Source organism: Centropristis striata, chromosome 18 (genome assembly GCF_030273125.1).
Source record: "Centropristis striata isolate RG_2023a ecotype Rhode Island chromosome 18, C.striata_1.0, whole genome shotgun sequence".
In the NCBI taxonomy this organism is placed as follows: domain Eukaryota; kingdom Metazoa; phylum Chordata; class Actinopteri; order Perciformes; family Serranidae; genus Centropristis; species Centropristis striata.
In genome coordinates this window covers 28393335-28407168 of record NC_081534.1, presented here as the reverse complement: position 1 = coordinate 28407168, position 13834 = coordinate 28393335, and the positions used below count along the sequence as shown (strand labels likewise).

The 13834-nt window shown below is 36.1% G+C and overlaps 1 protein-coding gene across 1 annotated transcript in view; it reads right to left on the bottom strand.

Moving 5' to 3' along the window:
- fam184ab (family with sequence similarity 184 member Ab) overlaps positions 1-13834 on the bottom strand; it is a 253926-nt gene that overhangs the window by 12900 nt on the left and 227192 nt on the right. The window contains exons 19-20 of the mRNA XM_059357047.1: positions 1028-1145; positions 97-201 (exon numbers count right to left, since the gene is read on the bottom strand). Coding sequence (XP_059213030.1) covers positions 97-201; positions 1028-1145 — 223 coding nt within the window. The remainder of the gene's footprint in view (positions 1-96; positions 202-1027; positions 1146-13834) is intronic.

The window sequence follows — 13834 nt, the reverse complement described above, 5'->3', positions numbered from 1 at the left end:
TGAAATGAGATGGAGTGGATATCATCTTTGCTGGAGTAAAGCTGCAGGCTCCTCGGGGCCCCTGTGTGTGGCGTGCTACCAGCAGCGGGGCCTTACCTTGATGAGCGGGTTGATGACTCCTACGTTGGGACTGGCGTTGAACACTTTGTTGAAGTTGGTCTCCCTGTTGACCAGCTCCAGCTGGTAGAACTTCTTATCGTCCTGCAGGAGGAGGAGACACGTTAGCTGAGGGACTCAGGGGGAAATAAAAGGGGATAATAAAGAAAATATAGAGGAGATTTTACAGCAGGGGTCTCAAACTCGCGGCCCGCGGGTCAATTGCGGCCCTCGTGACGATATTTTGTGGCCCTCACCTTGATATGAAAGTTTAATGTGAGTTTTATATGAATGGCACTTTACCGTGTTGTGTGTGGAAGGTCCCTTTAATTACTTTTTTTTTGGTAATTTTGTTTCTTTTTTTGGTGATATTGTGTCTCTTTTTGATAATTTTGTGTATTTTTAAAGTAATTTAGTTTTTTTCTGTCATTTTGTGTCTTTTTTGGTAATTTTCTGTCTTTTTTAATAATTTTGTGTCTTTTTTTTAATAATTTTGTGTCTTTTTAAAATAATTTTGTGTCTTTTTTAAGTAATTTAGTTTTTTTCTGTCATTTTGTGTCTTTTTTGGTAATTTTCTGTCTTTTTTAATAATTTTGTGTCTTTTTTAGTCATTTTGTGTCTTTTTAAAATAATTTTGTGTCTTTTTTTAGTAATGTTGTGTATTTTTTTGGCCATTTTGTGTCTTTTGAAAAAATAATAATTTTGTGTCTTTTTTAAGTAATTTAGTTTTTTCTGTCATTTTGTGTCTTTTTTGGTAATTTTGTGTCTTTTTTTAAAATAATTTTGTCTTTTTAAATAAATTTGTGTCTTTTTTTGTAAATTTGTGTCTTTTTTTGGTCATTTTGATACTGCCTTCAGCGGCCCCCAGGTAATTTGAGTTTGAGACCCCTGGTTTAGAGCTTTCTTTATCTCCTCTGCTTCAGTTACCTACCACCAGTTTCTTGACGAGGGATTCTCTCTCAGACACCATGTCCTTCAGCTCGGCGATCATCTGCAGGTCCTCGGGGCGGCTCTCCCTGTTCCTGAACTTATCCTCTGTTCCCTCCAGCCTGCAAGACAAAGATAAGGGACAAAACATGAACATTCAGCACAGGAGATCCACTGAACACCATTCAGGTTTTAATATATTTTATAAATACAGTCACAGTGGTGGAATGTAACTTTGTACATTGACCAGAGTACTGTACTGTACTTTCTATTTTATTTTTTTTGTATTTAAGTAGTGGTGGAAGAAGTATTCAGATCCTTTACTTCAGTAAAAGTACTAATACCACACTGTGAAATGACTCATCTACAAGTAAAAGTATATATATATAAAAATCTATATAATTGTTTAATTTTACTACTCATTCTATTACTCAAAGTTTAAAAATTAAAGGTTCAACTTGAAGAATGTTTCAGATTGTTCTACATATATGATTTAATTATTATTATTATTATTATTATTATTATTATTATTGTAGCAAGATATGGTAACACTTTATTTTGAAGGTGTCTACATAAGAGTGACATGAGCGTGTCATAAACATGACATGGGATGTGTCATGAACATTAATGACACTTTGAAGTAACATTAATGCTCATGATACTTGTCATGTCATGTTTATGACAGGCTTGTGTGACTCTTATGTAGACACCTTCAAAATAAAGTGTTACCACATCTTGCTTAAGTCACAAAGGCATGTTCAAAAAATTGCCTAAGTCATTTATTTCTCTTAAGTGACATAATTTACACACAGTGTTATTACTATGCCAATAGCCATCCTTTGTTACATCCTTTGTGAGTGAAATGATCAATAAATGACATATGTTACACTTTTGGTGAAGTTTTTTGTGTTTCCTGCAAAACTTGAAAAAATCAGTTAGGCGATTATTTTAACAGGGTGACGATGTGTGAGAAAAAAAAAAGAACAAGGTGCCGGTGTGAGAGGCAGGTTAGAGCTGTTAGATAATGAAATCTAAACACTACAGAGAGTAAAGAGATGAGTGATTAATAGGCTTTTTCTTTTCATTAGTGTTTGATCAATAACACAATAATTGTCCCGGTCCTCCCCGTCCTCCTCTCCTCATCACAGAAACCATTAAGGGTTTGTTTTTTACGTTCAGATAAATAAAATAAAAGTTCCTCCTCCTCCTCCTCCTCCTCCTCCTCCTCCTCCTCTGCAGGTTGTTTTTGTTCTGTGAGTTATGAGAACGGATAATGGATTTTTTTGTTATTTTCCGAGCGGCCCCCTCAGAGAAATCACCGCTTGTGTAAAACCTCTGATTCATTTCATATTCGGTGACATTTTCCCAAATGCAACACATGCTAAAGATCGCCCAGCAGAACGGGGCATAAGCTGCTTCTTGAAGCGAAAAACAACCAATCAGAGGTGACACCGCTGGCTGGAAATGACTCCGCTTTCTTCTTCTTTTTTTTTTGTAGAAATTGTGATGAAATGAAAGAAAAAGCCTCCATTTACAGAAGCATTTAGTTCACAGACACAAAATGCTTTGGTTCTTTTCTGTTTCACAAATGTGTCTTTTAAATGTTCCCAGTACACAAAACATAGTGTTCTTTATATCACATCAGTTTAATTTGATTCAGAAGTTGTTTACCTCAGTGTCACTGAGCTCTGAAGTTCCTATTCATGATTCTGTATTCATTCTGTAGTCGTGGTGAAAATGAAACAGATAATAAGGAGGAAGCTATTTTTCACCTTCTGAGATAAAAATAAATAGTTTAAATTCATCAAGAACAAACAGAAAATACATTTGAAGCTCAGAAAGTATCAGTAGATAATACAAGAGTATTTACATTTATGTAACTTTATACTTCTACTTCACTACATTTTAGAGGCAAATACTGTATGTTTTACTCCACTACAATTAGCTTTGGTTGCTTTTTAGGTCAAGATATAACATGAATAATAAAAAATAATAAAAATAATATATATATATATATATATATAAAATAAAATATTCATTTATGTATTTATTTATTTTTTAAATGTTCATCAATTATATACTACACTGGGTAATTAAAACAAATTTAAAATAATTTAAATGCTGCTTACATTATTGCATAATTAATAACAATCCAATAACATATTTGCAATAATAATAACAATATATTATTAATATTAATTACTTAACTTTTAAACTTTAAGTAAGTAATCTGAATACTTTAGTATTCGAGTATTAGAAAAACACAAAATACTGGAAAATTAAACAATAATATATATATATTTGTAGTAATACTAATAATAATACAATAATATATTTGGATGATAAATAACAATCTGAGTGACATTTTATTTTGAAAGTTAATTTCTGACACTGATACTTTTTTACTTCAAGGAAACTTTGAATGCAGGACTTTTACTAGTAGTGGAGTCATTTCACAGTGTGGTATTAGTACTTTTACTTAATTAAGGGATCTGAATACTTTTTCCACCACTGGACATGAATAATTTTACAGAAATCTGTTTTTTATTATCTTAGGATGCGAAACAACTCTCACACAACTAGAGCTGATGTGATTGCCAAATTTTTGTTTTAATTTGTATTTATAATCGGTTTGATGCATTTTTAAGACACAATTCCCTTAGTGTGAATATTTCTGGTTTCTTTACTCCTTCATGACATTATCTGTGAGTTGTGACTAAACAAATCAGACGTCATTATCTGTGAATTAGTGAAACATAAAAAACTGTGAGAGTGAACAAGACTGTAAGAGTCACTGACTTCAGTCACTCGTGTCATGTTTTCTCTGCATGTTTAGCTTCCAGCCTGTTTCTGCTGGTAACAATAGCGTATGTGACAGCGAGCTAAACAGCCTTTCACTGCCCACGCCGCCGCTCTGCCAGCCACTATCTCTGTGACATTTGTGCCACAGTGTGAAGTCACACTCTGCTAAAGGCCGAGCGCCGCCGCAGCTTGTCTGCCTGATAAACGCCGACCTCTCCCAGGAACGTCCGGCGCCGTGCAGCAGCAGAGCTCACTGATGCTGATACACAACGAGCTGCTCTCATCAGATAAACTCTCCCAGCTGCTGCTGCTGATGCTGCTCTGACACAACATTCATCGCGCTTGGACATTTTCTGTTTCTGCTGCTGGAGTCCAACCAGGTCTCACAGGAATCCGTGAAATAGCCACGGATTCGCTTAACTCAAAATCCGTGGAATAGCCACGGAATCGCTCAAATTTCCGTGAAACTGACACGGATTTCGCTACAATGCTAAGTTAATGACAGCCATATCCCGTGGCTATTGGTTTGTTCCAAGTCACGTGACGTTCAAGGTCCCAGCAGTCAGAACAAAAAACATGGCGGACAGTTCTCTCATTTTTAGTGAAAAAAATCAATATTTTGACTTAGTTTCTGCATAAAAATGGATTTTGATCACATTTCTAGCGAGAAATACATGTTTTATTTTCTAAATATTCACTCAGTGAATGTACATAATCACTTTGTATGTTGGAATAGCCACGGGATATGACTGTCATTAACTTGCATTGTAGCGATATCCGTGTCAGTTTCACGGAAATTTGAGCGATTCCGTGGCTATTCCACGGATTTTGAGTTAAGCCAGATCTGTGGCTATTTCACGGATTCCTGTGAGACCATGTTGTGGAGCCGCACGTGTTTGGAAGGAACGGATTGTTTTCCAGCAAAAAATAGGAAACATGTTATCTTAAATTATTAGAGATTAGGGTTGTCAAAAGTATCGATACTCAAAAAAGTATTGATACTAAAACGTTGTATCTGGATACTATACTCATTTTCAAAAGTATCGAGTAGCTGAAGCTTGTTATCATAGTTGCAGTTTCTTTTTGCACAACTGTTTTTTATTTTAAATATTTAATCTGTGGTTCTGTTCATTTTTACATGTTGCATTTCTCTTGTTAATAAAAATATTTCAGTTAAATTTTGGGGTCTTTGTTTTTGTCCTTGTGGTATCGAAAATGGTATTGAGTATTGAATATTTTCCTGAGTATCGGTATCGAGTTGAAAATTTTAGTATCGTGACAACCCTATTAGAGATAGACCGATATTTGCGTTTTTTACTTGCATGTGTTCGCCGGTCAATTAGCCCATTTCACTGAGCCAACACATGCACACGTACGCATCCACACTTGCTAAAAAATTATGCTTACACTTATGCTAGTACCTTTAGCAATACAAATGAACCCCTATTTTAGTAAAACAGTAGAGATTAAACACAGTTTTTCTGCACTGTAAGAGGGAAAACCTGGATATTTTCACAGTTTGTGATGAACGACAGGTTGTTTTAGGGTTGAGGGTTTTAATATTCAATCAAGCTGATTTTTTAAGGGGTTTAAGTGAAGATGGGTCAATTTTTACCCTTAGGACAAGTGGTGCATACAGAGAGTTAAGACAACACAAGGGTAAAGCTATATGTCTATTTTTGTGCCAAATGAGTCAAATTCCTTGTATGTGGACACATGTGGCTGATTAAAGCTATTCATTATGTTGTTTTTGCACTCCAGAAAACAAAGTGCCTGTAAGACAGGGGTCTCAAACTCAAATTACCTGGGGGCTGCTGGAGGCAGTATGAAAATGACCAAAAAAAGACACAAAATTAAAAAAAAAGACAAAATTACAAAAAACTAAATTATTTAAAAAAGACACAAAATGACCAAAAACAGACACAAAATGACCAAAAAAGACACAAAATTGAAAAAAGGGACACAAAATGACAGAAAAAAAAATAAATTACTTAAAAAAGAAAACAAAATGACCAAAAAACCCCACAGAATTACCAAAAAAGACACAAAATTATTCAAATAAGACACAAAATTATTAAAAAAAGACACAAAATTACCAAAACAAGTAATTAAAGGACCTTCCACACACAACACGGTAAAGTGGCATTCATATAAAACTCACATTAAACTTTCATATCAAGGTGGGGGCCACAAAATATCGTCACGAGGGCCGCAATTGGCCAGTTTGAGACCCATGGTTTAAGTGATTTGCTATTTCAATTCTGATCCCACAGTAACTTTGGCCAATAATCTGTCAAACAGTGACTGCAGCAACACTTCATCTGTTCACTAAAGAAAACTAATATCTTCTCTGGTGGAGTTCAAGAGTTCAAGATGGAATCCAAATATTTAGAGGGCTGTTTTCCGCTTGATTTACAGCGAGGTGTTCCAGCACGTATATATAAATATATCTTAGCACTGGCTGCTTGAACTGTGGCTGCTTGTCCTCTGGGCAGAAGCACACTGAGGCCAAGTATTTAGTGTCCGGCTATTTCACGGCTGACTGCCTCATCAGCAACCCTTCAGTGGGCAGGAAGAGCCTCTGTGTCACCCAGCTGCAGCGTCAGCCGGGCTGGTGGCACCCGTGGCATTTATCAGATTCTTTCAGGGGGTTTTCTTTTTGTCTTTTGTCACAAGAAGGGAATATTTTTCAGGTTCAGGTTTTGGACAAATGCACCTGCTGTTGCTGTGTTTGTAGTCAAATCATCAGCAGCAGGTGATGTTGGTAATGGTGTAAAAGTATTCAGATCATTTACTACAGTAAAAGTACTAATACTACATTGTGAAATTACTCCACTACAAGTAAAGTCCTGCATTCAAAACATACTGAAGTACTAAAGTATCAGCATCAAAATGTACTTAAAGTATCCAAAGTGAAAGTACTCGTTATGCAAAAAGGACCCATTGTTATACATATTCTAAAAACAATATTGGATTATTATTATTATTATTATTATAAGTATTATTGATGCTGATTTTATGTAAGCAGAATTTTAATTTTTAAGGTTTGAGCTAATTTTAATTATTTAATATACTATTATGAGGTTTAATTAAAAAAAAATTTTAAAATCATTTTAATTCAAGATGTTTTTTATGCTAAATCTCGACCTGAAAAGTAGCTAGAGCTTTCAGCTAAATGTAGTGGAGTAGAAGTTAAAAGTTACATAAAATGGAAACGCTCAAGTAAAGTACAAGTACTTCAAAATTGTACTTAAGTAGAGTACTTATATGTACTTAGTTACATTCCACCTCTGGATGTTGGTCATTATGATTCTCTATTAACTTTTAATGCACTTAAATAACTTCTTTCACTGCAGTATGAACTTGTTATGTTTGCATGAGCCGCTCTTGAATCATATGTTTAGTTGTTATAATAAATATTGGATTTGTCTTCTTCGAAGTCGTTTGTTTTCTTATAAAAACCTCATTATGCAAGATCACATATGGGTTTGAATATCAAAATTAAAAAGTTGTACAAGACAAAAGAAGACGACTTGAAAATAAAAGAAAGAAATCTGCAAAAAGGTCATATTTTGATGCTGTGAAGTTGTTTGTTTTCTTTTAGTAGAAACCTCATTATGCAGAAAATAAAAGAAAGAAAGGTGGAAAAAGCATTTTGATGCTGTATTTTTCAGGTTCAGGTTTTGGATAAATGCACCTGCTGTTTGGCTTATACGCGAGCCATCAGAAAGATTTTCCTTCAACTCGACCTGCAGGGGAGGAACTGGGAGGAACTGAGCCGATAAGAGATACTGGACGGACACGACGGCACTAAAGCTGCACCAAGACGTGGCTTTTAGCTGGCAGGAGCTCATTTTTGGTGAAGGTGGTGTCTGTGATAAGATGAGGATTTATTTGGAGTCTCCAAGGTGCCGGACTTTAATAAAACCCCAAAGTGACAATGAGTGATGGTGAAGAGGAAGTGTGGAGGAGCTCTGGTTATCTTCACTGCTGCAGCAGTTAGCATCAGCAGACTACTGCTGGTTAACCCTCCTGGTATATTCCTTTCTCATGTTGACATCAGCACCATAGTTGTAGTTCTTCCGTTTTAGGGTTAGGGTTGTTTAAACATATTTCTACCCAATATATCGAATATCACACACTGTCTAATAAATAATTATACTGCATGTATATCATCTACGCTAAAAAAAGACAACAATGTTTGTTTAATGAAGATATTTTAACTAAAACAGGAGAGCAGCGCACTGCATTAACAGTGGAGCGCGATTCAATGAGATTGCACCACACATTCGGTGAACCTGGTCTCACAGGAATCCGTGAAATAGCCACGGATTCGCTTAACTCAAAATCCGTGGAATAGCCATGGAATCACTCAAACTTCCGTGAAACTGACACGGATTTTGCTACAATGCAAGTTAATGACAGTCATATCCCGTGGCTATTCCATGGATATTTTTTCCTTTTGGTTTGTTCCAAGTCACGTGACTTTCAAGGTCCCGGCGGTCAGAACAGAAAACATGGCGGACATTTCTCTCATTTTTAGTGAAAAAAAACAACAATATTTTGACTTAGTTTCTGGATAAAAATGGATTTTGATCACATTTCTAGTGAGAAATATATGTTTTATTTTCTAAATATTCACTCAGTGAGAAAGTATTGTCTTCACAGTGTATTACTAGAAATAAATGTGCAGTATATTACTGTATTCTTGAAAATTTGCAAGACAATAATGTTCACAGTTTAGTCAGTAAATTGCTGAATATTTACGCTACACTGTAAAACTTAGATTTGTCAATAACGGCATTACAAAGCTATAATCACATATTTTTCTATACGTACTTTTGTATATTTTCTGTTCAGATTAAGCTGTAAATTCACATCTGAGGTTCACGGCTCTTACAGCTCATGAAGTCATAAAGGCAGCAGAGTTTTATCTGAACGTGCCAGAGACGGCTCCGTCTTTAACGGCGGTGTGATTTGTGCAGTGGGACCGCACTTCATCCTAACGAAGAGGGACATTAAGCTTCATAAATTTCAAACACAGATCCATCACTTCCTTTGTGGTGATGAATTCCAGCTCTTGGACTTCGCTGTCTGCTCCCGTCAGAGAAGAAATAGGTGTTGTGAGTGTTTAATGGCTCTTGCTTTGGCATCCGGGGAGACTTTTTTAATGCTGTGAATGTTAAACTGCTGAGATTTAACATTGCGGGAAGGGAAAGCATTGCTGGAGCAGCAGGTTGGATCTCTTTTGCCTTCAGAACTGCTTTAATTCTCCCTGGCAAAGATTCAACAAGGTGCTGGAAACTTTCCTCCCACACCACCAACCAATCAGAAACAGACTCGGGAATAAATGTTTCAATATTCGTGAAACTTTAACCCTCTGGAGTCCAGGAAAGCGCCGGAGCACGACTTCTTCACGACGTAAAAACTTCAGCAGCATGTTTCCCTGCTGTCAGCTGAACTCTAAAGTTTTGGCTTTTCCACAAGTTTCCATGTCCAATTTAACGCATCAACTCTTTTCAGCAAAGGTAAAAAACACCTCAACCAAGTGTAATTTTACTTTTTTTGCAGAGATTTTTCTAATTTTGCAGTGTGCGTTTCAACATTTTTAATGGAATCTTTTGTGTTAACTGTTTTTTTGTGTGTTTTTTGTAAATTTTTTTGTGTTTTTATCTTTGTTTTTTTTTTTGTGTGTGTTTTTTGTAATTTTTGTATGTGTTTTTATCTGTGTTTTTTGTATTTTTTTTGAGTGTTTTTTGTGTGTTTTTATCTGTGTTTTTGTGTAATTTTTGTGTTTTTTTTTTGTTTTTTTGAGTATTTTTTTGATTTTTTTGTGTTTTTATCTGTGTTTTTTGTATTTTTTGTGTGTTTTTTGTTTTTTTTGTGTGTTTTTTATCTGTGTTTTTTAAATTTTTGTGTGGTTTTTTGGAATTTTTTTGAGTGTTTTTTTGAATTTTGTGTATTTTTATCTGTGTTTTGTGTAATTTTTTGTTTTTTTGTGTTTTTTTTTTTGTAATTTTTTGTGTGTTTTTCTTCTGGACTTCAGAGGTTTAACTGGTGGAGCGTTCTCGGTGGCTGTTTAGGGAGCAGGATTCATAGAGGGGGACGAGGGCTGTCGTCACCATAGCGATTAATTAGGAGGAAAAGGAGACAGATCTGTGTTTTAGTTAATTAGAACGCAGACAGTGGATTCTCTCCGGGGACGGACACAGAAGTGGAGAAACAGCCAGAAAATAAAAACTGCTGACTGTTTGTTAGAGTGAATTTGTCCCAGAAAACTGGTCAAAATAACACAAAGAAGCCAGTTTGATGACATGTTTAGTCTGTAAACTGTGAACTGTAATGAAATGGGAAGATGGCATTATAATCAATAGTAGTAATCAATAGTGTGTCTCTGCAGACCATGAGACTGCAGATTCAGACCCGCAATTCTAGACCCCTTGTATTTCATGCATTGTCAATGTTTGTATACAAATAATTGGTTTATTAAGACAACATAATGCCATATAGGCTGCATACATGTTGGAAAACTTTCTGCATGCTGTTATTCCCTTTAGTTCTCTTTGTATCAGTAATTGTCCAGTTGTCCTTGTATCTTACTCTCTTTAACCCTCTGGAGTCCATCTATTTATTGAAAATACATGTTTTATTTACAGTAATAACTTTATTTATATATGATATGTAGACAAGCTGAGAAAGCCCGTTGAAAGTGCATCACAGGAGCTTTCACAGTGTGCCATTTATGTTTCTAGACCATTTTTAAAATGTGAATTTTCTTTCTACAATGAAAACTATAACTATTTTTAATTTACATGCAAACAGACTGTTTTGTTTTTATTATTTATTATTTTTTTCTGCTGTTTTTGAGTGTATAAATGGTAAAAAAAAAAAAAAAGTTTTTTAAATGGTATTGGTGTTAATATTTTTGGTTCCTGGCAGCTTTAAACTTTGTTAATTAAAATAAAATGAAAAATCTGACTGATAGCCAAGTTTGTGTGGAGAAAAAGGAGACATGCATGTGATGTAAGGACAGACTGAAAGATGCTAAACAGAGACAGAAATGAATACATAGGAAGTTGATAAATTTGAACCAAAATCTCCTGGACTTCACAGGTTTAACTACGGATCCTGTGGATTACTGTGTGTGCAGCCACCAGTCTTTTTGTTGTTTTTTTGTCATTTTGTGAGACACAAAATGACTCAAAAAGACACAAAATGAGAAGACAGAATGACCAAAAAACCCCACAGAAGACACAAAATGACCAAAAAAGACACAAAATGACTTACAAAGACACAAAAAGACATGAAAAGGATTCAAAAATGGACAAAATAGCCCATAGATACTCCATAGAGTTAACGGCCAGCTAACAGGCTCCTTTAGGATGTTTCGTCCTTTCTGCTCCAGCAGGTGGCGCTTTGCTCTCAGCTGAGTCAGACTAAAAGGAGGTCAGCTCTGAAGAGGATGCTAGCTCGCTGTGTGTCTCCTGACTCACACACACACACACACACACACACACACACACTCAGCACAGAGTTTTCTTTATGACTCGTCTTTCTTTATCTCACTCTGTTTTCATCTGTTGTCTTCTGTCTCTCTCTAACTGTACAGCTTCCTCTGGAGGTTTGGCTCACATCATTTCCCTCATGACTTGGCATCATCCACTGCCCACCGGCGCAAATATACCTTTCAACTCCTCTCTCTTTTCTCTCTCCATCCATCTTCCCTCTCCCAATCTCTGTCTCCACCTGCAGCCATTCATGTCATGTCCCATACACACTCTCCTCCTCGCTGTCTTTAACCTCGGCGCTCTGCATCCTCTCAGCTCCGTCTCCTTTTCTTTCACTCTATAGAAACTCTACAGCGCTCGCTCTCCTGCAGTATCTTCACTGCGTGTCATCAATAATATAAATCTACCGCTTCATATTTGGTTATAAAAGACATTTCTTACACTCCAGTATCACTGCTTGTGAAGCTAAATGTCTTTGATCCTTATTTCATGTGTCTATACGTCCTCTTTGATCGCTGCAACTCAGGATATTTCATATGTAGATTGAAGTTTTTTTCCGTACTGTACAGGAAATCTGGCTCAGCTTTTCCATATTATTGTCACTGAGTTGACTTTAATGGGCCTCAAGCAAGAGGATATTGATATTTTACTCGCTCTTACTTTAATAATTTATACTTATACTTATACTACATATAGGATTTTCAAGCACAAAATGACCAAAAAAACAACAAAAAGACACAAAATGACCAAAAAAAGACACACAGAGACACAAAATGACTACAAAAGACACAAAATTATCAAAAAAAGACACAAAATGACTAAAAAACAACAACAAAAAGACACAAAATGACCAAAATAAGACACAAAAAGACAAAAAACAACAACAAAAAGACACGAAATGACCAAAAAAAGACACAAAATTATCAAAAAAGACACAAAATGAGAAGACAGAATGACCAAAAAGCTTATTTCATGTGTCTATATGTCCTCTTTGATCGCTGCGACTCATATTTCATATGTAGATTGAAGTTTTTTTCCGTACTGTACAGGAGATCCGGCTCAGCTTTTCCATATTCTTGTCACTGAGTTGACCTCAATGGGCCTCAAGTAAGAGGATATTGTTATTTTACTCCCTCTTACTTTAATAATTTATACTTCATATAGGATTTTCCAACACAAAATTGCTGCAGAGTAATGAAACAATGATTAATGCAACAGTCCATTAATGATAAATGGTGCATGGTTCCTAAAACAGGTCTGGATTGCTGGTAAATTGTGTTTATACCTTAAAGGAAATTAAAAATACAAGAAAATTGGTGAATGCTGCAAGTTCTCCTCAATCACTTTTACAAGCAACTTAGAAGTTAATTAGTTCTTTCATAAGGCCCAACATTTTACAGGACTATCAGGACACTAGTTATATTTAAAGGTGAACAATTCTGATGTTACTGATGTTTTTTTGAGTCCAGTATTTAACAGATAATAATAATCCTGCCTGGCTGGAATGCTCCTTAATAACAAACTATAAATGCACAAAGTATGCACTATATAAGGAAACAATTAAAACTGTTTATTAATAATAATAATAATAATAATAATAATAATAATAGGTGAGGTTACCACTAGGTGAGGTTACCTCTAGGTGAGGTTATGGCTAGGTGAGGTTACCTCTAGGTGAGGTTACCGCTAGGTGAGGTTACCGCTAGGTGAGGTTACCTCTAGGTGAGGTTACCTCTAGGTGAGGTTACGGCTAGGTGAGGTTACCTCTAGGTGAGGTTACCTCTAGGTGAGGTTACCTCTAGGTGAGGTTACCGCTAGTCGAGGTTACCTCTAGGTGAGGTTACTGCTAGGTGAGGTTACCACTAGGTGAGGTTACCGCTAGGTGAGGTTACCGCTAGGTGAGGTTACCGCTAGGTGAGGTTACTGCTAGGTGAGGTTACCGCTAGGTGAGGTTACTGCTAGGTGAGGTTACCGCTAGTGAATTAACACACTAATGAATTAAATGCTGACTCATCTATATTTAACACATTAGATTTATTACATCCCTTAAAATCAAGAGGGCTTCGCGACCCCCCGTGGATCTTTGGCGCCCCCCTGGGGGGGTCGGGCCCCCCCGGTTGGGAATCACTGCTTTATATGACGGCACTGTTTGGACTGAACAAACAAAGAAATCGCCGCAGTTTTCAGATGAACACATCACGTTCACAACAGTTTTTACAGTAAATGTGACGCAGACTGTAGAACGAAACTTCGATATCTTCACTTAAAACCTACATTTTTTTTTTATAAATCTTGAATTGGACTCCTTCCACACCAACTTGTAGACACCTGGACAACTTTTATATAAATCAAAGTCTCCCTCCTGCAGAAGCAGATGTGTGAGAGCGTGCATAAAGGCAAATCACGCCACAAGAATAAGAATGGAGCAGCGCGAGACCACGCTGGTATTTGTGTTTCTGCTTCCTATCTTTGATTTCATGGAACACTTCTATCGTTTTGTG